This window comes from Erinaceus europaeus, chromosome 18 (genome assembly GCF_950295315.1).
Source record: "Erinaceus europaeus chromosome 18, mEriEur2.1, whole genome shotgun sequence".
NCBI lineage: Eukaryota > Metazoa > Chordata > Mammalia > Eulipotyphla > Erinaceidae > Erinaceus > Erinaceus europaeus.
Window position 1 is genome coordinate 3748843 of NC_080179.1, and position 21902 is coordinate 3770744.

The 21902-nt window shown below is 41.1% G+C and overlaps 1 protein-coding gene across 3 annotated transcripts in view; it reads left to right on the forward strand.

Moving 5' to 3' along the window:
- Nucleotides 1–21902, forward strand: part of STAT4 (signal transducer and activator of transcription 4) — a 122829-nt gene that overhangs the window by 70759 nt on the left and 30168 nt on the right. For all 3 annotated transcript variants that reach the window (XM_060177552.1, XM_060177553.1, XM_007521401.2), the window contains 10 exons: nt 2104–2202; nt 4693–4785; nt 10805–10883; nt 13047–13132; nt 14968–15119; nt 17695–17853; nt 18751–18843; nt 20303–20362; nt 21687–21704; nt 21794–21887. In XM_060177552.1, coding sequence (XP_060033535.1) covers nt 2104–2202; nt 4693–4785; nt 10805–10883; nt 13047–13132; nt 14968–15119; nt 17695–17853; nt 18751–18843; nt 20303–20362; nt 21687–21704; nt 21794–21887 — 933 coding nt within the window. The remainder of the gene's footprint in view (nt 1–2103; nt 2203–4692; nt 4786–10804; nt 10884–13046; nt 13133–14967; nt 15120–17694; nt 17854–18750; nt 18844–20302; nt 20363–21686; nt 21705–21793; nt 21888–21902) is intronic.

The window sequence follows — 21902 nt, forward strand, 5'->3', positions numbered from 1 at the left end:
TACATATACACAGATCTGCCCAACACAACAGTGGTGAAAGGGTAGAATGAATGTTGTTGGAACTTAGTCACTATGTAGAAGGCAGTGAAAGGACCTTTCTCTATGAACCAGTTCCAAGTGAATTATACTTAAGGCCAAGACTATCAAGACTTAACAAGAAAATACAGGGGGGAAAAGAATCTCCATATCTTCAGGATAGGAAATGTAAAGGATAAAAAAAAGCATTGACCAGAAAGAATCAATAACTTGATTTCACTGCCATGTAAAACCCTGTTCACTGAAATTCTGAAAGACAAGTCACAGACAGGAAGATTCCATACACACCCCTAAAACAGACAGACACAGAAGAGGAAACGGACAGTTTCTTTTTCTTTTTCTTTCCTCCCTCCTACGGACACACACCTAGAGGTGTTTTGTTATTGTTGCTTCATCCTTTTCGATTTTTGTTTGAGGCCCGTATGCGCTGACTACTGAAAGTGAGCGTGAGCCAATCTTCAGCATTTAGGGAAACGAAAAGTGCTAATTTGGTTTTGATTCTAAAGTGATACATTTTCCACAAAGATGTTTTTGTCTCATACATTGAATTGGGGAGCTAAGGGGAAAAAAATGCAACAGAAAAATAAACAGCCAGCAAGAAGGCATGGTGATTACTTATTCTTCACAAGTTCAACTTCAGAAGATATGGAGGAGAATGTTAAAGGGAAGATCAGATCTGGTCATGTAGGAAAGAAAAGGGAAGAGTGTGCCCAGTGGAGCTACGAAATGCTGGAAGTTAGTATCCAAACGAACTCTTCTAAGGGGCCGGAGGGTGGTGCAGTGGGTTGAGTGCTGACATTACAGTGAGCAGAGACCCAGATTCAAGCCCCTGGCCCCCACCTGCAGGGGGAAGCTTTGAGAGTGATGAAGCAGGCCTGCTCTGTCTGTCTGTCTCTCTCTACTACCCCCTTCCCTCTTGATTTCTTGCTGTCTCTGTGCAATAAAGATAGTAATAATAATAAAATAAATCTTTTTTTTATATTTATTTTATTTATTTTATTTATTTATTCCCTTTTGTTGTCCTTGTTGTTTTAATAAAATAAATCTTATAACAGTGAGAAAGAAGAAAGAAAGAGAGAGAGAGAGAGAGAGAGAAAGAAAGGAAGAAAGAAAGGTGATTCTTAGGGCCTTAGAGGAACTCCTGCTCTTGAATGGGGGAGAATTTTCAGAAATAACAGACCCTTCAAATTCACCACAAGGAGCAGCACTTTACTTCTGTGATCATATTATTAGATGTAAACGGTTTATAGCACAGTCACTGGGACATAGGTTCAATTTCTCACCCCCTGTCACACAGTAGGCGTCTGCAAAACAGGCTCCCCCCAACCCCAGCTTAGGTCGATTCCCACCCTCCTGCCCTCATGCACCACGACTCCAATACTTCTTCCACCCCTCACTTCCGCCCGTTCCCCAGAGCCCTTTGCTGTGGTGCAGTACAGCACACGCAGTCCAACACTCCCCTTGTGTTTCCCCTCCTGTCCTTGATCCTCAAGTTCCACCTAAAAGTGAGATCACCCCCCACTTGTCCTTTTTCCTTTAGCTTATCTCACTTAACATGGTTCCTTCACATTCCACTCAACATGAGGCAGAAGAAGTAACTTTAACAAGAACAGATGAGCAGCACTTCCTTTTTAACAATAACATAGTTTACTATTAAACTAAAGACAAATGAGAAGATACCTCTTGCTGGATGGTTGAACCCAAGTACAAAGAAAACACCAATCAATGGAAAAATTAGCAGTCCACAAAAGTTCTAACTAAAATCGCTTTTACTCCTGAAGTGAACTAACCCTCCCGAGTACATATGCGGCACTTTCCCCACAGAAGTGCTCAAGAACTTTGCTCGACTATTAAAACTAAGTTTTGAAGACAATGGAATAAGTTGCATAGTCATCAGTCACAATGCACGTTTCTCACAAAACAACAGACTTGTTGGAACAAATATCAAGTCATTTCACAAGCTTACTGGGAGGCCATTATTAGCTTCTTTACTTGCCCCTAAATAACAATCTGCATGGTGCTTGTTGTTGTTGTTTGTAATTGTTGTGGTCACCTTTCTTTTCTCAGGGAAAATTCCATGGAAACCCAATGCATGTTGCGGTGGTGATCTCAAATTGTCTGAGGGAAGAGAGGAGAATATTGGCTACGGCCAACATGCCTGTGCAGGTAACGTGTTTCTGAACATTCCATATTTTTCTTTTCTTAATTGACTTTATTTATTGATTGGATAGAGACAGCTAGAAATCAGATGGGATGGAGGTGACAGAAAGGGAGAGAGGCAGAGAGACACCTGCACCCCTGCTTCACCACTTGCAAAGCTCCCATCCTGCAGGTGGGGACCGGGGGCTCAAACCCAGGTCCTTCTGCATTGTAACCTGTGTGCTCAACTAGGCGTGCCACCACCTGCCCCCGTAACATTTTAGCTTACTGTTTTGCTTATTTTCTTCAAAACTAGTTTCTTTGACTGAAATGAATAGTGCTATCATCTTCTGGTCTTGGAATCAAGATCTGAGGAATCAACTGTGAGAACTTCCTGTTTTCTGCCTCCCTGTTGATGTAATCACCAAGTCAATCCAGAGCCGGTTTCTAAGATCTTAGCCACTCATCTCTTTCTCTTTCCGCTGCTCACACTCTAGTTCGTGGTCTTAGTAATAGGAATTCAGGAATGCAGAAACCAACAGCCAGTTGAATTCTTACCAACAATACGGACTCTGCTTCCCTCAGAATGTTTCTCTTCAGAAACTGATAACATGTAATGCCCTTTATTAGTCCCACACTCCTATCCTTCAAGTCCAAATCACTTCATGGCAGGATTTGTAATCTCCCATAAATAGTTGCTTGTTGGTTACTTGAGTACTTGATCATGCCATGTTTTAGATTTTATGTCATACTATTCCCATGAGTTGATTCAACACCTCCATTGAAGACAAGTAAAGAAATCAACCATGTCCTTAGGAATACTTTTCCAGTTCATTCTTTTAAAGAAGAAAGAATGTGTGCACAACCAATTTGACAAATGTCCTTCTGTATAGTACAGTAAACCATGACATCATATTGGCTTTTGAAACTCCAAAAGCAAAGTATCCAGAGCAAAGTATCTGTCTTCCAGCTGTTAGAAATTGCAGCTGTTAGAAATTACAGGCTTAGTTGTCAGGCTGTGCTTACTTAGGGAGAAGTATGATATTTCAACAATTTAAACTTATTTAAATGATGGATGGTGCAATGTTTTTTTAATTTAAAATCTAAAGTGTAGTTAAGTTTCTAAAATAAATAGTTTGCCTTAGTGATTTTGGGTGAAAAGTGAGATACCATTACAAATACATGATATTCTCACATACAGCCTCAACAGTCTTTGTATCCTTATCTCTAAGTCATTTCAGTATGCTTGTATATGCAAAGGTATAGGTATTGTTCCCATCAAATGTCAGGTATCAAATTAGAAATGTTTAAATAGGGAGCCAGGTGGTGGTGCACGCCCAGTTGAGCACACACAGTACCAGGCACAAGGACCCAGGTTTGAACCCCAGCTCCCCACCTGCAAGAGGACGCTTCACGAAGCAGGTGAAGCAGGACCGCAACGGTCTGCCTTTCTCTATTCCTCTCCATATCCTCAGCCCTCTCAATTTCTTTCTCTACCAAAATGGAGGTAGAGAAAGGAAGGAAGGAAGGAAGGAAGGAAGGAAGGAAGGAAGGAGGGAGGGAGGGAGGGAGGGAGGGAGGGATAGATGGAACAAGGGGTAAGGGGCTGCCAGAAGTAATGGATTTGTAATATCAGTACCGAGCCCAGAAATAACCCTGATGGCAATTAAAAAACCATCAAGTCAAGAAATGATGATCAAAGCCATTGGGACGAGACTTCCCATACTACATACGATCGCAGGAGGTACACAATTCTGTCAGCTTCAAGTAGTCAAACAAATAACAGAGGCAAAAGAGAGAGATGCAGCATTTTGTCAAAGCCTCCCATTCCTGGGGTGTGGTGTAGCTGAAAGAGCACTTGATGGAGAGTCAAGGATGCAGATTCCAGTTACGGTCGAAACACTCAGCAGTCATCTACCTTTCTAATCAGGATTCTTAGCCCGATGGTAAAATAAAAACGTCGCGATATCTCTAACTAGCATAAAACGGTGCAGTGGTATCATTCTCCTGTCTGTCTCTCTCCGCCTCTTCTCTATCGATGTTTATCACTCTCTACCTAACAGAAAGCATGTTGGGAGCACAGGGTCTGCAGGCACTGAGTCCGGGTGATAACCCTGTTGGCTATACAGAATGTCGTGTAAATTTACTATAACAGAACAGGAAAACAACTACTTTAAACCATGAAGCTATCTGTGGTTTCACTATTCAAAGACTGGTACCATCTTGATGGCATATGTTCTACTCATATGTTCTTGAGTTCCCTTATCTATATATAAAGTCCTGTGTTCACAAATGCATCCGTGTGCGTATTGAAGCTATGAGACTATGAATGTGTGATGCTTTCATAACCAGGTCTTAACACTCCGTAAATGTCACTTGTTTTTCTGCTACGGAAGTCTTAATGATTATGAGGTATATTGGTGCAAATTGCAGTCAGAACTATATGCAATATATTTTATAGCCACTATTAACCTGTCTTATCAACAGCATTGAAACGCCAAGACATTCTTTTTCCAGGGGCCTTTGGAGAAATCCTTACAAAGCTCTTCAGTTTCAGAAAGACAGAGAACTGTGGAAAACAAAGTGACTGCCATTAAAAACAGCGTGCAGGTGAGTGTGAAATTAAAGACGCCATCGGAGAGGCCAGCTGTTCTCCTCATGTAACTGTGTAACTCCTCATGTAACAGGGAGACCACATGTCCCCAAATGAACAGGGGGCACTTGTCTAGATTAGTACAGAAATCACTAATTCGAGGCTATTTCCTATTAGGGCATATTACCATCAAGCTAGTAAACGTATTCATTAATTGAATGAAAACGGGCTTCTGTTGCCTTAAATTAGAAACAGTGAGAGATGCTGAGGACAGAAATGTGTGCTGATTGCCGCCGCCCACCCCACCCCACCGCCACCTGCAGCCGCTGTCTGTCAGGGTGCTGGTCTGGCTCTCCTGCGACCTCTGCTCAGCTGAGCTCAGTTCCAACTGCATCTCCTCATCCAGCTCTTCCTTCCTGCAGCTGATCCCACACTTCTTCCTCTGTGATCCAGAGTCAAAGGTCAGATTCCAGGTCCTCTCCTGTCCAATCATTGGCCTAGTATTCTTCCTTTTGGAGGCTCTTTCTCCTTTGTTGCTTGGTCAGGAATGCTGGGAAATGTAGTTTTTTCCTATATCAAGTTACACACCTTAATTCTTTAGGATTATGAAGCAAAGGTGACAGCCTAGTAGTGACCTATAACACGTTCTCCTAAATTAGTTCTCGCAGAAACCGCAGGGCAACTCTGACTAGGACAGGCATCTCCTGCATGCTCTGTTCTTACTAGAAAAGACTTTTGTGGGGGACATCTTTTAACTTCAATGTAAATTTCTTTGATATAGTTTTATTCATATCACTTCTTGAAGGAACTTTGGACACTTGTATTTTTCAAGAAAGATAACCACGTCATCTAACTTGTCTTTTTTCTGCAAGGTTTTCCCATAACACCTTGTTATCTGTTGAATATCTGAAGACATAGTAGTGACGTCATTTATTATACTATTTGATATTATACTATTTGATAGTACTACACACACACACACACACACACACACACACACACACACACACACACGGGATACTTCATCAGCCATGAAGCAGGTCTGCAGATGTATTTTTAGATAGATAGATAGATAGAGATATCTCCTCTCCTCTCAATTTCTCTCTTATCAAGTATAATAGAAATGATAAGAAGGAAAAAATGGCCTCCAGGAGCAGGGGATTTGTAGTGTCAGCACCACACCCCAGCGATAACTTTGGAGGCAAATAAATAAATAAATAAAATTCTATCATTCTGGCTACAGATTTATGAATTTCATTAATCTAGAGAAGCTTTCTTGAAGGAGAAACTTTTTTCTCTAATTTGAAAATGAAATATAATGCTAGTTATACTTGCTAAATCTTTTTTAAATATTTATTTATAAAATGGAAATATTAACAAGACCATAGGATAAGAGGGGTACAACTCCACACAGTTCCCACCACCAGCTCTCCGTATCCAGTCCCCTCCCCTGACAGCTTCCCTATTCTCTACCCCTCTGGGAGTGTGTCTTACCTAAGAGATGGAGCAGGCTGCTGGCCTTGCAGCTGTCAGGCCCGAGCCTTCACGGCCCCAGACCCACGGCCCCAGACCCACGGCCCCAGACCCACTGCTGCTTGATACCACACGAGACCAACAAAGACAAAATGAGTTGGAACTCCATGGTCAGTGGGGCAGTACTTTTTGCTCTCTGTCTCTATTTCTCATTCTTAGTGTGAAAAATAAATGGAACATTATACCATTATATAAGCAATAAGAAGTCTATAAAATGATATAAACCAGATATCTGAAAGTAAACTGCCTTAATTTGCATACCCTCGGCTCCCCACCTGTAGGGGAAAGATTTCGAGGGGTGAAGCAGGGCTGCAGGTGGCTCTCTGTCTCTCTCCCTCTATCTCCTCCTCCCCTCTCAATTTCTCTCTGTATCTGTCTAATAGTAATAAGTAAATAAAAATATGTAATAAACAAGTCTGCGAGTTAGCATTTAAAAAAAAGATAATGATATTTATCATGATGAGAATGCTTTCACACGTCAGTTGAGGACACAGATGAGTTTCTCATCCAACACAAATTCTGTTTTTTTAATATTTATTTATTACCTTTTGTTGTCCTTGTTGTTTTATTGTTGTAATTATTGTTGTTATTGTTGATGTCATTGTTGTTGGATAGGACAGAGAGAAATGGAGAGAGGAGGGGAAGACAGAGAGAGGGAGAGAAAGACAGACACCTGCAGACCTGCTTCACCGCCTGGGAAGCGACTCCCCTGCAGGTGGGGAGCCGGGGGATCAAACCGGGATCCTTCTGACGGTCCTTGTGCTTCATGCCACGTGCACTTAACCCGCTGTGTTACCGCCCACCTGACTCTCTCTCTCTTTTTTTTTTTTAATTCAGCAGAAATCTACCTTTTTGGAACTCCAGCCAGAAAACTTTACCAATACTGTACATTCATCTCCAGCTGTCACTGAATGTCGCTGGGCTTTTATTTTATTTTATTTTATTTTATTAATATATTTAGTAATGAGAGAGAGAATGTGTGTGTGTGTGTGTGTGAAAATGATGCTACTAAGCTGTTTCCCCAGCCCAAGTATTTCTTTCTTTTGATATTTTTTCTTTTTTTTTAAATTAAAAAAAAATATTTATTCCCTTTTGTTGCCCTTGTTGTTGTAGCCTTGTTGTGGTTATTATTGTTATTGTTGATGTCCTTCATTGTTGGATAGGACAGAGAGAAATGGAGAGAGGAGGGGAAGACAGAGAGGGGGAGAGAAAGACAGACACCTGCAGACCTGCTTCACCGCCTGTGAAGTGACTCCCCTGCAGGTGGGGAGCCGGGGGCTCGAACCGGGATCCTTCTGCGGGTCCTTGCGCTTTGCACCACGTGCGTTTAACTCCCTGCGTTACTCCCTTATATTTTTATTTGACTCTACTTTGTTAATGTTTTTAGTAGTGAGAGATAAGTATATAGAGAGATGATAACTACTGGACTGTCATCCTGCCAAAGCTCTTTTGTATTTAATATTATATCCAATAATATTAAATAATAATAGAATGCCATTTTTTTCTTGTGTTTAATAATGAGAGCTAGAGCTCAAGCGAGTGAGGTGGGCTGGAGTAGACAGCATAATGGTGATGGGAACAGACTCTCATGCCTGAAGTTTGAGGTTCTCAAAACACCGTTATGGCTGTTGGGTTTTTAATCACTTCTGTGGATATCCATTTCTGCAGTGCACCCCCCACCCTGTCTGATACAGTGACAACACAGGCCACACCTTTCCCTCAAGGTGAGTCTAATTTACCTTAGCTTAACTTGAGGCAAAGTTTTACAGATAAGGTTTCTGAGACTCTAGCAGGATCAGACCAAAGCTAGACTCATCCTTGGTAAATTTCTTCCCATTTTCAGCTCTGCTCCAGCTAGATTTTTCTTCTAAAAGAAATCACTCTAAGTCACTTGCATCTGATCCTAGTTTGAGGCCCTCAATGGAAGCAACCTGGCATTTAACGAAAGCAATGTTTGTATCAAGGCACTTCTTTGATTCATGCCTTAAGCTCTGTTTCCTGTGGAATGTGGCACTCCTGCAAAGATTTTCAGTTCACCCAATGAGCTCTTAAAAGTTATTGCTTGAGGGTCCAGCAGTAGTGCAGCGGGTTAAGCACACGAGGCTCAAAGCTCAAGGACTGGCGTAAGGATCCCGGTTCGAGCCCCCAGCTCCCCACCTGTTGCTTCACAAGTGAAGAAGGTCTACAGGTGTCTGTCTTTCTCTCCCCCTCTGTCTTCCCCTCCTCTCTTAATTTCTCTTTGTCCTATCCTACAACGACATCAATAACAGCAATAACAGTAACCACAAACAACGATAAAACAAGTGCAACAAAAGGGAAAAAATAGCTTCAAGGAGCAGTGGGTCTGTGGTGCAGGCACTGAGCCCCAGCGATAACCCTGGAGACAAAAGAAAGAAAGAAAGAAAGAAAGAAAGAAAGAAAGAAAGAAAGAAAGAAAGAAAGAAAGAAAGAAAGAGAAATAAATAAATAAATAAAAAGTTATTGCTTGGGGTTAAGTACACATGAGCTAAGAGTAAGGACCAGCTCAAGGATCCCAGTTCGAGCCCCGGCTCCCCACCTGCAGGGGAGTCACTTCACAGGAGGTGAAGCAAATTCTCAAAGAGTAGAGGTTTCTGTCAGCATTAAGATGTAGAAATGAGAGGTAAGATGTTTACATTCCCAACTAGTCAGGAAAAACAGTACTTGGGGCGGGGGTAGACAATACAATGGTTCTGCAAAGAGACTTTCATGCCCGAGGCTCTGAGATCCAAGGTTCAATCCCCACACCACCTAAAGCCAGAGCTGAACAGTACTTTGTTAAAAAAATAAATAAAAAATAATTGGCAGATAATTTTAAATGTATTTATTAGTGACTTAATATTGATTTACAGAACATGTGATTAGAGGGGTGTGATTCTGCACTGTTCCCACCACCAGCTGTGGGTCCCCTTCCCTCCACTGGAAACATCTGTCGCTCTCCCAAGGTCACAGATAAGGGTTGGCTCTTAGCTCTGTAATTATCTTTCTATATGTATAATTATTTGCCCTCTGGTTGTTGTTGTCATTTTTATCTGTGGTCCTACCTTCTCCTTCTTTTTAAGTCACACCTACACTTATTACTACTTCCAAATGTCCTTCCTTTTTCCCCTCTTTTCTCTCTCTGGGTCCAGATGGTGTTGGAGTTCAGAGGCCTCTGGTCATGTCCCCCAATCATTTCTCCCCCTCTGGGAATAGGGACCAAAATTCTTTATGGGGAGCAGAAGGTGGAAGGTCTGGCTTCTGTAATTGTTTCTCGATGGACATGGGTGTTGGTAGATAAATCATCCCCCCAGCCTGTTTCTGTCTTTCCCTAGTGAGGCAGGGCTCTGGAGAGGTGAGGTTCCAGGACATATTAGTGAGGCCATCTGCCCAGCAAAGTCAGGATGGAATAATAATAGCATCTGCAACTTGGTGGCTGAGAGGTGGTAATAAAGCAGGACAGTATGTTTCATAAACAGGAACCAAACAGTAAGACTAGAGAAGATGAGAATAAGGATCTTAGGGTGGAAAGAATCTAGGAAGTCTGTTTAAGTATGTTCCAAGGGGCCCACGACTTCAGTAATTTTTGCTTGAGGTTGAGAGCTAACATGGAGGTGGACTAAAAATATTGTCTGGGAAGATGGTGTCAGAGTTGAGAATTGAGCTAGAAAGTTGGATTAGGGCAGAGGGTAGCTCCCAAACTTGATGGAAAATATAGAAATGTAATGAACAATTTACCCCAGGGCCCATGTGTATTCATAGTCAGCACAGAAGTCTGTGACCTCTGTCAGTCTGAGCCCATGATCTATGGTCACAGCTGGGAACATTCTAGGCTGCACTCATGTCAGGACCCAGCTTCCTCGAGGGGCAGGCTAGGAGGACCAAGCCTCACTTTGGAGAGTGGGGGGAGTCCCTCCCATTGCCACTTTATAGTTAAGACAGGTTCCTAGAGCGGCCCACAAGACAGCTTCGGATGACATTGCTGACGGAAGTTACCAGTGATGGAGAGAGGGGTCTGTTAGAAGTCTAGGCCCATCATGTTGATGTTGGAATCCAAGGATTCCCTGACTAGGGCCCCAGATGATTGATCAAGTGGTCTGGTATTGACCAAAAAGGCCATCACTGAATGAAGAGCGATTTTAACTGATTTGCTCAGCTTTATTCAATTTCCACGGGAAATTAGTTCTATAACTACTTACTATTTATTTTTATCACTTTTTTGTTTGTTTTTAGATAAAGACAAAGAGGCAGAGAGGAAAAATGTTGTAAGTTTCCTTCAATACAGTGGTGGCTGGTCTTAAATCTGGGTCATGTACATGACAAAGCAGGCCACTATCCAAGCGAGCTATTTAACCAGTCCAGGAAAGTGGTTCATGGCATGTAAGTCCTATGTAGTCAGTGTCTAGGATATAATTGGAAACTGGAAGCACTGCTGTCTATTAATAGGCTAATGCTTCATTGACGTTCTTAGTTGTAACAATAGGACATGTTTCCTTTCATAAAAAGATGACAGAGCAAGACACCAAGTATTTAGAAGACCTGCAAGATGAATTTGACTACAGATATAAAACTATCCAAACAATGGGTGAGTTCCTCTTTTGTCTCTAATTCTACATAATCATAACTAGAGTTTCTTTGCTGTTAACGTTGATAAAATTAATTTGGTGTGTTTCTAAATGAGCATTTATTTTTAAGAGGGAATGTAAATAGAGCTTTTATATTGCTTCCTCCTTTTCTGTCCTTATAATGAACTCAAAGATAATTACAACGTTCTTGAAAAATCACCCCAACTTCAGCCTACATCTCTGAAAAGTAAGAACCTTCTCCTATAGGATCAAAATATCATTGTCACAGCTATGGAGAATAATAATTAGGGTCTAATATGACCAATACATTATGAATGTGTCTGTGTGAGTTCTTAAATATAATTTTTTAAATGATGTGTTAAAAATGCGGTTCATAGAAATGTGTAAAATAAGCAAAAACATTTAGAAAATTAAAAACCACCCACAATACCACTGTCTATAGATAAATCAATTACTGGAACTCTACCTCCTCCCACTCATGTACCTATATCTTTAGATAAGTGTATATCTTTAAGAATTGGGACATTCTCGCACCTAGTCTTGTGTGTTGCATTGTAGATTTCCTCCGGGGTGGCTGGTGCATCCTGTATGCAAGGCATGTCCTCTGCTTCCCAGATCTCTGTATTTCATCTTAAACTAAGGTTTTATTTTCAGGCATTTTCCCAGATATACAAGAATCTTCAAAAATATAATGTAAGAGGTTAGCCTTTTTTATTGTTACCTCTTTCTCATTAAATATTGAAGTTGTTTGCAATTATATATTTTTTAGGAAGTATAAGGAAAAATATGAATACTTTTAGTCTAAAATTTATGAGCAATTATAAGTTGATCCTTTAAAATATATTACCTTAGTTGGACAATTGACAGAATTAGATCAAGATTAGCTAGTAGGAGTAAACCAATTAATTTATTGGTTTTGATCCTAGTACTTTACGTAAGTTATCAGAACAGGTTATAAAAATATTACATGTGGCAAGGACCGGCGTAAGGATCCCGGTTCGAGCCCCCGGCTCCCCACCTGCAGGGGAGTCACTTCACAGGCGGTGAAGCAGGTCTGCAGGTGTCTGTCTTTCTCTCCCCCTCTCTGTCTTCCCCTCCTCTCTCCATTTCTCTCTGTCCTATCCAATAACAATGACAACAATATCAACAACAATAATAACTACAACAATTACAAAAAAAAGAGGAAAAAATTTAAATGCCAATATGAACTGTTCAGTGCATTTTATTGCACTGAACAGTAAAATCATGCATTATCATATGAATAAGTACTTTGTAGTTAGAGTCACTTTTAATATCTTTCACTGCTTCATAAACATTCTGAAGGATACAAACTATCATCACTTAAATCATCATTTATCTTTGTTGGTTTAAAGTGAAACGAAGGGAGTCGGGCGGTAGCGCAGTGGGTTAAGTGCATGTGGTGCAAAGCGCAAGGACCACTGTAAGGATCCCGGTTCAAGCCCCCGGCTCCTCATCTGGAGGGGAATCGCTTCACAGGTGGTGAAGTAAGTCTGCAGGTGTCTGTCTTTCTCTCCCCCTCTCCGTCTTCCCCTCTTCTCTTCATTTCTCTCTGTCCTATCCAACAACAACAACAGCATCAATAATAATAATAAGTACAACAATAAAAAAGCAATAAAAGGGTAAATAAATAAATATTTTTTTAAAAAAGTGAAATGAAGAGCATATGCAAAACTTGTTACTGAAGACTGAGTACTAGCTCAGTACTAGTTCATCTGGAGTGAAACCTATGCTAAGAAAAACAAGGTTGTCCCATATGCGGTACCTAAGGATTATTGAATTTGTGAATGAATACAACCAGGAGTGGCTTTCTTCTGCTCAGCGCTACTTAGTAAGAGATTTGGCCCCGTGTTATTCTGTGACCTCACATGCACAGTCTGCACATGGGATCAACATTTCTAACCTTAATTTTTCATAAGCATCACTCCCAAACTCTAAGAGATAAAGAGCTCCTTTCTGGCATGCTTGCGTGTGGTATTGTGTGTAGCATGAACAGGGGTTGACTTTTAGGCTCAGACCTATGACTCCATTCAGGCTTTTACGGCTTACAGGGCATAGAATAGAAGGTTGTGTCTGTCTTGGTTTTCAGGACAGAGAACGTGGTCCTGGAGAACCCTCTAAAGCTGGTCTCTTTTCCTTCACAGATCAGGGTGACAAAAACAGTCCACGGATGAATCAGGAAGTTTTGACTCTGCAAGAAATGCTGAACAGCTTGGACTTTAAGAGAAAGGTTAGGGAGAAGTTTTAATTGGGGTTTCTGCCTATTCTTTTCTTTCCCTATACCCACTTCTGAAAAGAAACAAGTTGTTAGATCTTAGCTGTTCTATCATCCTGGCTGAATAAGTAATAATGTTTCTAGGGCTAGCCTCTTTGCCTAGGGTTAGCCTCTATGTTTCTCTTCCTACACTCACCAAGATGGACCAATCCAGAATCTATTCACCTGCTTCGTGGGGCACACTTATTATAGTCACCATGAATTTCAAGGTGAACAGTTTACTCAATTTTTTTCTCTTTTTAAAAATATTTATTTACTTATTCCCTTTTGTTGCCCTTGTTGTTTTATTGTTGTCACCGTTGTTGGATAGGACAGAGAGAAATGGAGAGAGGAGGGGAAGACAGAGAGGGGGAGAGAAAGACAGACACCTGCAGACCTGCTTCACCGCTTGTGAAGCGACTCCCCTGCAGGTGGGGAGCCGGGGCCCGAACCGGGATCTTTACACCGGTCCCTGCGCTTTGTGCCACATGTGCTTAACCCGTTGTGCTACCGTCCGACTCCCACTTTACTCAATTTTTATTTGCTGTGGACTCTACTACATGTAAAATTAAGACATATCTTGTCAACTAGTAAACATTTCATTAGAAATAATAAGTCTTCCAATTCCCCTGCTCAAGTATTTTATTATGCAAAGTAACATCCTTGATTTCAGAATAGTTCATTAGTAACTGAATATATTTGGTAAGAGTTCTGCCCAAGGAAAAGAACATTTTTCTGGCTCAATGAAACATTTTGAAAGAAGGGAAACACCACTACTTCCATTTCCTACCCTCCTCGAAGCTACATGCAATTGAAATTTGGCTGGATCGAATGTTTATTTCTAAAAGTTTCTCTCAAGTTCTCTACAGGAATTTTTAATCAACACAAATCCATGTACCTTTGTGTTCACTGCAAAATAATTCTGTTTATTTGGGTTTTTTTTTTTTTTTTTTACTTAAGAAAAAGTCAGACCTGGACACTACTCCTTCCCTTTATGTAGTCTCAGGATTTGAACCCACACGTCCTGTGCACGGCCTGCTCTTCACTACTGAGCGTCCTGTCCTCCTTAGCCCTCTCAAGTAATTGTAAGAACTCACTATAAATGTACAGTTAGCGTATTTAGCAGGCAAACAGTTAAGCCCACATAAACTGAATGTTTTAATAGATGATCTATTTCATTTTTATGAGGGAGAGAATGTTTGTACTGAACCTGGAGTTCCTATCCTTTCAGATGTGCAAGTCCTGTGCTGTATAGCTGAGAAGATAGCTCTTGTCCAAACACAATACTTTCATGCATGTTGAATCTGTACATTACATGCATGTTATTTTATTTCTGTATTTACTTATCTTTATTTATTTTGTCACCAGGGTTATCTGACTAGACTTCACTGTTCCCAGACGCCCTTTTTTTCTTTTAATATTCTTTTTCTTTAATTTCTTTCTTTTTTTTTTTTTTTTGCTTTTTAAAAAATATTTATTTATTTATTGGATAGAGACAGCCAGAACTCAAGAGGGAAGGGGGTGATAGAGAGGGAGAGAGACAGAGAGATACCTGCAACACTGCTTCACCACTTGCAAAGCTTTCCCCCTGCAGGTGGGGACCAGGGGCTCAAACTGAGGACCTTGAGCATTGCAACATTGCAGCATGGCGCTCAACCAGGTGCGCCACTCTCCGACTCCCCCCCCCCCATGCCATTTTTTAATAGATGAAAGAAAGAGACAGAGGAGGAGACAGACCGATCTTTTTTGAATGTGGGGTGACTTTGGTATTTTCCCATGAAATCCTCTTCAGTAGTGACCTTTGTTTTCAGGAAGCCCTCAGTAAGATGACACAAATAGTCAATGAAACAGACATGCTGATGAACAGCATGCTCGTGGAAGAGCTGCAGGACTGGAAGCGGAGGCAGCAGATCGCCTGCATTGGAGGCCCGCTGCATAACGGGCTCGACCAGCTGCAAAACTGGTAAAGCAAATTGGCTTGGCCTTCCAGTGAAAACCACAGGAAGTGCAAAGCGCTAGTGCCCTCGACTAGAGAACACAGGAACAGACCCAAATGTCAACTCATTTCGTATACATAGTCTTAATTTGTTCTTCTTTCGAGAAGAAAAGAAATTAGCATTTTAGAAATCTCTGCAGTGCATGACAATTGCCTGATTTAAGTGTGATTCATCTCAGAAGGCTCAAATGGATTTTTTTTTTCTTTTCTTGATAGGGAAGAGAGGAATTGAGAGGGGAATGGAGATAGAGAGAGAGACAAAGAGACACTACAGTACTTGCCTAACCACGCGTGAAGCTTCCCATGGGTGGGAAGTGGGACCTCCTACCCAGGTCCTTGAGCACTGTATTGTGTGCACTCAACCAGGTGCACCACTCACTTCTCTCTCTTTTTTTTTTTCAAATATTTATTTAATTTATTTATTCCCTTTTGTTGTCCTTGTTGTTTTATTGTTGTAGTTATTATTGTTGTTGTTGTTGTTGGATAGGACAGAGAGAAATGGAGAGAGGAGGGGAAGACAGAGAGGGGGAGAGAAAGATAGACACCTGCAGACCTGCTTCACCGCCTGTGAAGCGACTCCCCTGCAGGTGGGGAGCCGGGGTTCGAACCAGGATCCTTATGCCGGTCCTTGTGCTTTGCGCCACCTGCGCTTAACCCGCTGCGCTACAGCCCGACTCCCTCAAATGGATTTTTTAAAAAGCAGCAACGCATGCATTTTTCTTTAAGAACACAGTGAATAAGCCCAAGGTTCAGAAGTCTCAATAGAGATGCTTCACTTTGAAATTGTATAACTTAAGATATTACAGTCAAGTCTTAGTTCTCTACTTTCTGTTTTTAAAAATATTTATCTATTCCCTTTTGTTGCCCTTTTTGTTGTTGTTGTAGTCATTGTTGTGGATGATGATGTCATTGTTGGATAGGACAGAGAGAAATGGAGAGAGGAGGGGAAGACAGAGAGGGGGAGAGAAAGTCAGACACCTGCAGACCTGCTTCACCGCCTGTGAAGCGACTCCCCTGCAGGTGGGGAGCCGGGGGCTCGAACCTGGATCCTTACGCAGGTCCTTGTGCTTTGTGCCACCTGCACTTAACCTGCTGTGCTACCGCCGGACCCCCAGTTCTCTATTTTCAGCAGAATGATTTTTGTATTTAAATGAAGAGCTTTTGATGGCTCAGAGGACTTGGAATCTTCTGTCTCTGTGTGCACACACGCCACATACACAGATGGTGTCTTCTCTATTAGAAGAAAAAATGGTAAATGGCATTTACCTCCTATCAGTGCAAACTATATCTGAAAGAATAAGTTGAAAATATAATGAAAGAGAGAGACAGAGAAAGAAAGAGAGAGAAATGTTCAAGTGGAAATCCAAAATTGCCTTTGAAGAGTACAAGTCAACACACTGGAAAGCTATAGTAAAGGTTTAGGCTCCTTTTCCATAGATGCAAGCTTCCATCACAGTGAAAGCCCAGGCATATCCAGTGATAAGCGGTGGTTGATATGTAGGAATTGTAAGAGTGAGAGAGAGGGGGATAGAGAGAAATAGAAGCTATGACTGCGGAAGGAGTGCCTATTATCGAGCATCTGTTTTGAGGAAGAAGTAATGATGAGAAGAGAGAGAGCTGGTTTCACACTGTCTTCTCCCTTTAATATGCTTGCACACAGTGCTTACCCTCTACTTCAGGGTTTCATATCTGCTCTTTCCTTGTCTTTCCGTGAGTGGCACATTTCTTTCTTTCTTTCTTTCTTTCTTTCTTTCTTTCTTTCTTTCTTTCTTTCTTTTTTTTCTGGTTCGAGCCTCTGCTCCTCACCTGCAGGGGGAAGCTTCACAAGTGGTGAAGCGAGTCTGCAGGTGTCTCTAACTCTCTCTTCCTATCTTCCCCTCCCATCTCAATTTCTCTCTGTCCTATCCAATAAAATGAAAAAAATGGCCAGCAGTAGCAAATCTGGCACTGAGCCCCAGCAATAACCCCAGAGTGGCACATTTCAGTGTGTCTGTACTGTTGAACAGATGTTTGAAACAAAGGGAAATTTAAAGGGATCTTGTTCAGTTGTTGACAGAATTGCATACACAATTTTTTGCCCACAACTAAAGGCATTAGAAAATGTTTAAAATATTTCACTTGAATCATATATCTTAGAGAAAAAAAATAGATTGTGAAAATAAATGTCACTAACTTTTAATGAAATTAAATCATTAAATTAATAATTATTCAATCATTGCTAAACAGTCTTCATAGTTGATATGATTGGTTATTTTAGCATGTTTCTTTTTTAAATATTATTTATTTACTTACTATTGGATAAAGACAGAAGGCAATTGAGAGAGGGGAAAACACAGAAGGAAGGAGGCAGAGAGACACCTGCATCTCTGCTTCACCACGCAAGAAACTTTCCCTGCTGCACGTAGGCACCCGGGGTGTGAACCGGGGTCCTTGCTCGCTGTGTTACGTGAGCTTGGCCAGATGCGCCAGGCTTGGTTGGCCCTGATAAGATTGATCACAAAGTGGGAAAACTAACTGTGATTTTCACATGCTGCTCCAACAGCTTTACGCTATTGGCAGAAAGTCTTTTCCAGCTCAGACGGCAACTGGAGAAGTTAGAGGAACAGTCCACCAAAATGACCTACGAAGGGGATCCTATCCCAATGCAGAGGACACACCTGCTAGAAAGAGTCACCTTCCTCATCTACAACCTTTTCAAGAAGTAAGTGAGGTGTTCTCTACTTAAATGCTTCAAGGGGTCCTTTGTACAGTGCAGTGGAAGGACACACTGGCTGCAGTGAAGTAATGACACTCAGCCTTACAGGAAAGCAAACAAAGCTGGAGATAGTTGCAGAAAGTCCATTTCTACTCTCCTCTCTGTCTTCACCAACCTTTTATTCAACAGTTGACTTGGTGTGGTGTTCCGTGAGCGAGCCACCCAATTAACAGTTTTCACACTTTATAAAAACATTTTCTAGGATTCCTTCTTTCTTATTTTTTATTTGTTATTAATAGCTTGTTAGAAGATTGTAAGATTACAGTGTATAGTCCCACTCAAGGATTTCTTCTTAAATTCACATCCAGACAATGGAGGCTGGAGAGAATATGTTTGTGTTTATAAACTCATCTAAAGAAAAAGTGTTTCATATGTATCAGAAATCCTAATGTCTAGCGCCAAAAGGGTGTGAAATTAACTTTCTGCCTTATGTTTGATGTAACCACCAAATATTACATAGATAGATAGATTGATTGATAGATAGATAGATTGATAAATTGATAGATTGATAGATAGACTGATAGATAGATTGATAGACAGACAGATTGATTGATAGATTGATTGATTGATTGATTAAGGCTTTTATTCTTGGCTCTGATATAACTTGATTTTTTTTTTTTTTTTGCTACTTAAGGAAACCCTTTGGGCATTTCCCCATCTCCTGGCAATTATTTATCAGAAGTCATTGGAATGGTTTTAGTTCATTGAGGATTTAAAGATCTTCTAAGTGTGAAAAAAAAAATGTGGACTTTTAAGAGGACAGCATCCTGTTCCTGTGCAGTTTTCAGTTTTTCAATATATTCGATGTTTTCAAATGACAGACGTTCTCTCCTTTTAATGCAGCTCATTTGTGGTTGAACGACAGCCATGCATGCCGACGCACCCTCAGAGACCCATGGTCCTCAAGACGCTCATTCAGTTCACAGTCAAGCTGAGGTAGGCGGGTGTCCTCTTGTCTTCATGACTCTGTAGTAATCACAACTACTTTCCTTTCTTCTTTTTTTTTTCTTTCTTTCTTATTTGATCCAACAGAGAGAAAATGAGAGGGGGAGGGGAAATAGAAAGATAGACCCTTTCTTTCATGCAAGCATCTTTTATTACACCTCTCTTGTGTGACAAACACCAAGCATTATTCACTCTGTGTAAATGCCCGCAGAAATATTAAGATGGGGGTTTTGCTTATCACCTGCAGGGGGCTCACCTCACAAGTGGTGAAGCAGATCTGCAGGTGTCTGTCTTTTTCTTTCCCTCTCTATCTCCCTCTCCCCTCTCAATTTCTCTCTGTCCTATCCAATAAAATGTAAAAAAAAAAAAAAAAAAAAAATGGCCTCCAGGAGTTGTGGATTCATAGTGCAGGCTCCGAACCTCAGTTCTTCTTCTTCTTCTTCTTCTTCTTCTTCTTCTTCTTCTTCTTCTTCTTCTTCTTCTTCTTCTTCTTCTTCTTCTTCTTCTTCTCCTCCTCCTCCTCCTCCTCCTCCTCCTCCTCCTCCTCCTCCTCCTCCTCCTCCTCCTCCTCCTCCTCCTCCTTCTCCTTCTCCTTCTTCTTCTAGCATTTGCCCTTCTTCCATAGCCAGTTAACAGCTTGTTACTGGGATCCATGTGGACTCAGTCGGCTAGGAAGGATCGTCAGTTTCCCCAATGAATGGGGACTCACGGGATGCACCACGGGGAGGTGCCCCAGTGATAAGCCTGGAAGCAAAGAAAGAAAAAGAGAAAAGCAAAGAAGAAACCACTTCACCTTTTGAAAACACGCCTAATACTGTCAGAGGGGGGAACTCCATCTTTTTAAAAGAAAGGAATTGTTATTCTGATCTCTAATTGCTTGGTTACTTGAATTTAGGTCTCTCTGTTGGCTAGGAAGGGTTTTTTTTTTTGCTATTTAAATACATTGTATTTAGTTTGCAAATGCATTGCATCAGAATCCCTTTTTCACCATCCAGTAGACGTCATCATTTATCTTTACTATGTTTACCAAAAGAACTTATATGAGAAAAAAATGAAGCACTATTAATAGATTTGCAAAGAATTTTTCTTATCCTATATATGCATAACTCAGATTTGGACTTTTGTTGAAATACAAAGCTATTTTTCAGACTTGGACAATGTACTGTCTCACACACATCAAGTGAAGCGACATGAAACATTTATCCAAATATGAGTCGATATTGATATGAAGTAGCTAATATCAAGAATAGTAATGTGGCAAAGGAAAAAGGAAATGAAATGTAAAAACATGTTCACATGTAAACATGTTAAAATTGATAGATGTGTTTGATATACATGTGTGGATATGTGTGTATGTATATGCCATAAATATCTCTAAGTCTTTAAAACAAAAGGGATCTTAAGCACTTTTACTTTTCCTCTTAGCTTCTTTGTTTATCTCTTTTTCCAGACTTCTAATAAAATTGCCAGAACTAAATTATCAAGTAAAGGTGAAAGCATCAATTGACAAGTAAGTCTTTCAATTTGTTCTGAAACATGAACACATAAGATGTTTTAAAATAAGTTATCTTTTATTTTAGAAACCAGTTCGGGAGGAGTCGGGCGTTGGCGCAGCGGGTTAAGTGCAGATGGCGCAAAGTGCAAGAACCGGTGTAAGGATCCCGGTTCTAGCCCCCGGCTCCCCACTGTTGTATGCTTTACATTGGGTTCTAGTTCTCCCCCACCAAGAGAATTGGATCAGTCCAGTTAGTTTTCGCAGGCCCGCTTGGCCCCGCCCCTAGGAACCCCGAGAGAGGGTTCCAAAGTGGAAGAGTTCTAGAGTTGGAGAGTAAGAGAGAGAGAGGGTTCCTGAGTTGCAGAGTGAGAGAGAGTGCTTGCGCCGCCGCAAAGAGACAGCAGAGTTCTGTTTGGTGATTAGTTTGTCTTAGTTTATGAATCGTTGTTCCTGAATAAAGAAATACAGCTTCCCTGCCCAGCCGTTGTCTCTGCGTCTCTGTTACCCGCCCCGTGAAGCCAACCCAGCAGGAGCCGTAGGAATTTTAACAACACCCCACCTGCAGGGGAGTCGCTTCCCAGGCGGTGAAGCAGGTCTGCAGGTGTCTGTCTTTCTCTCCCCCCTCTCTGTCTTCCCCTCCTCTCTACATTTCTCTCTGTCCTATCCAACAACGAACAACATCAACAATGGTAATAATAATGACCACAACAAGGCTACAACAACAAGGAAAACAAAAGGGGGAAAAACAGCCTCCGGGAGCAGTGGATTTGTAGTGCAGGCACCAAGCCCCAGAGATAAGCCTGGAGGCAGAAAAGGAAAGAAAACAATTCAGAACTTTTAACTTTACTTTTCTAACATTACTTATATATTTTTCTTTATCGGGGGATTAAAGGTTGACAGTAAAACACAGTCGTTTGTAAATGTGTAACATTTCTCAATTTTCCACATAACAATCTACCCCCCACCTCCTCTTCCATCATGATTAACATTATATATTGTTAATACACTTCAGACATTTGGCTTTGAAATGTAAACACTGAACAGAACTCCAAAGACGTTTTACACTAAAAGTCTCACGGGACAGGCAAATTAGCCTGCTTGTTCATGAACCAGGTTTGGGCCTAGCGTTACCTCACTGGAAGATTCCCCAGTGCTGGGGTTTCTCTCCCTTCTCTTTCTTTTTCTCATTTATCTCTATCTGAAAATGTCAGCTAAAAGAGGTGACGCCCCAGAGATGGCCAAAAAAAAAAAAAAATCACGAAGACTTTATAAACTAACTTCTGTATAGTTTTTGCATCTGGTTAAGCACACGTAATAAAATCGTTTTCTTGTTTTGCAGGAATGTTTCTACTCTCAGGTGAGGCATTTGTTGACTTTAGTACAATCTGTACTATTCTAAATGTATTTTACCCGAAGCCTTGTAAATAACCAAATTCCCCTCCCTAGCAACCGAAGATTTGTCCTTTGTGGAACTCACGTCAAAGCAATGTCCATTGAAGAATCTTCTAGTGGGAATCTCTCAGTAGAATTTCGGCATTTGGTGAGTTTAATGTTA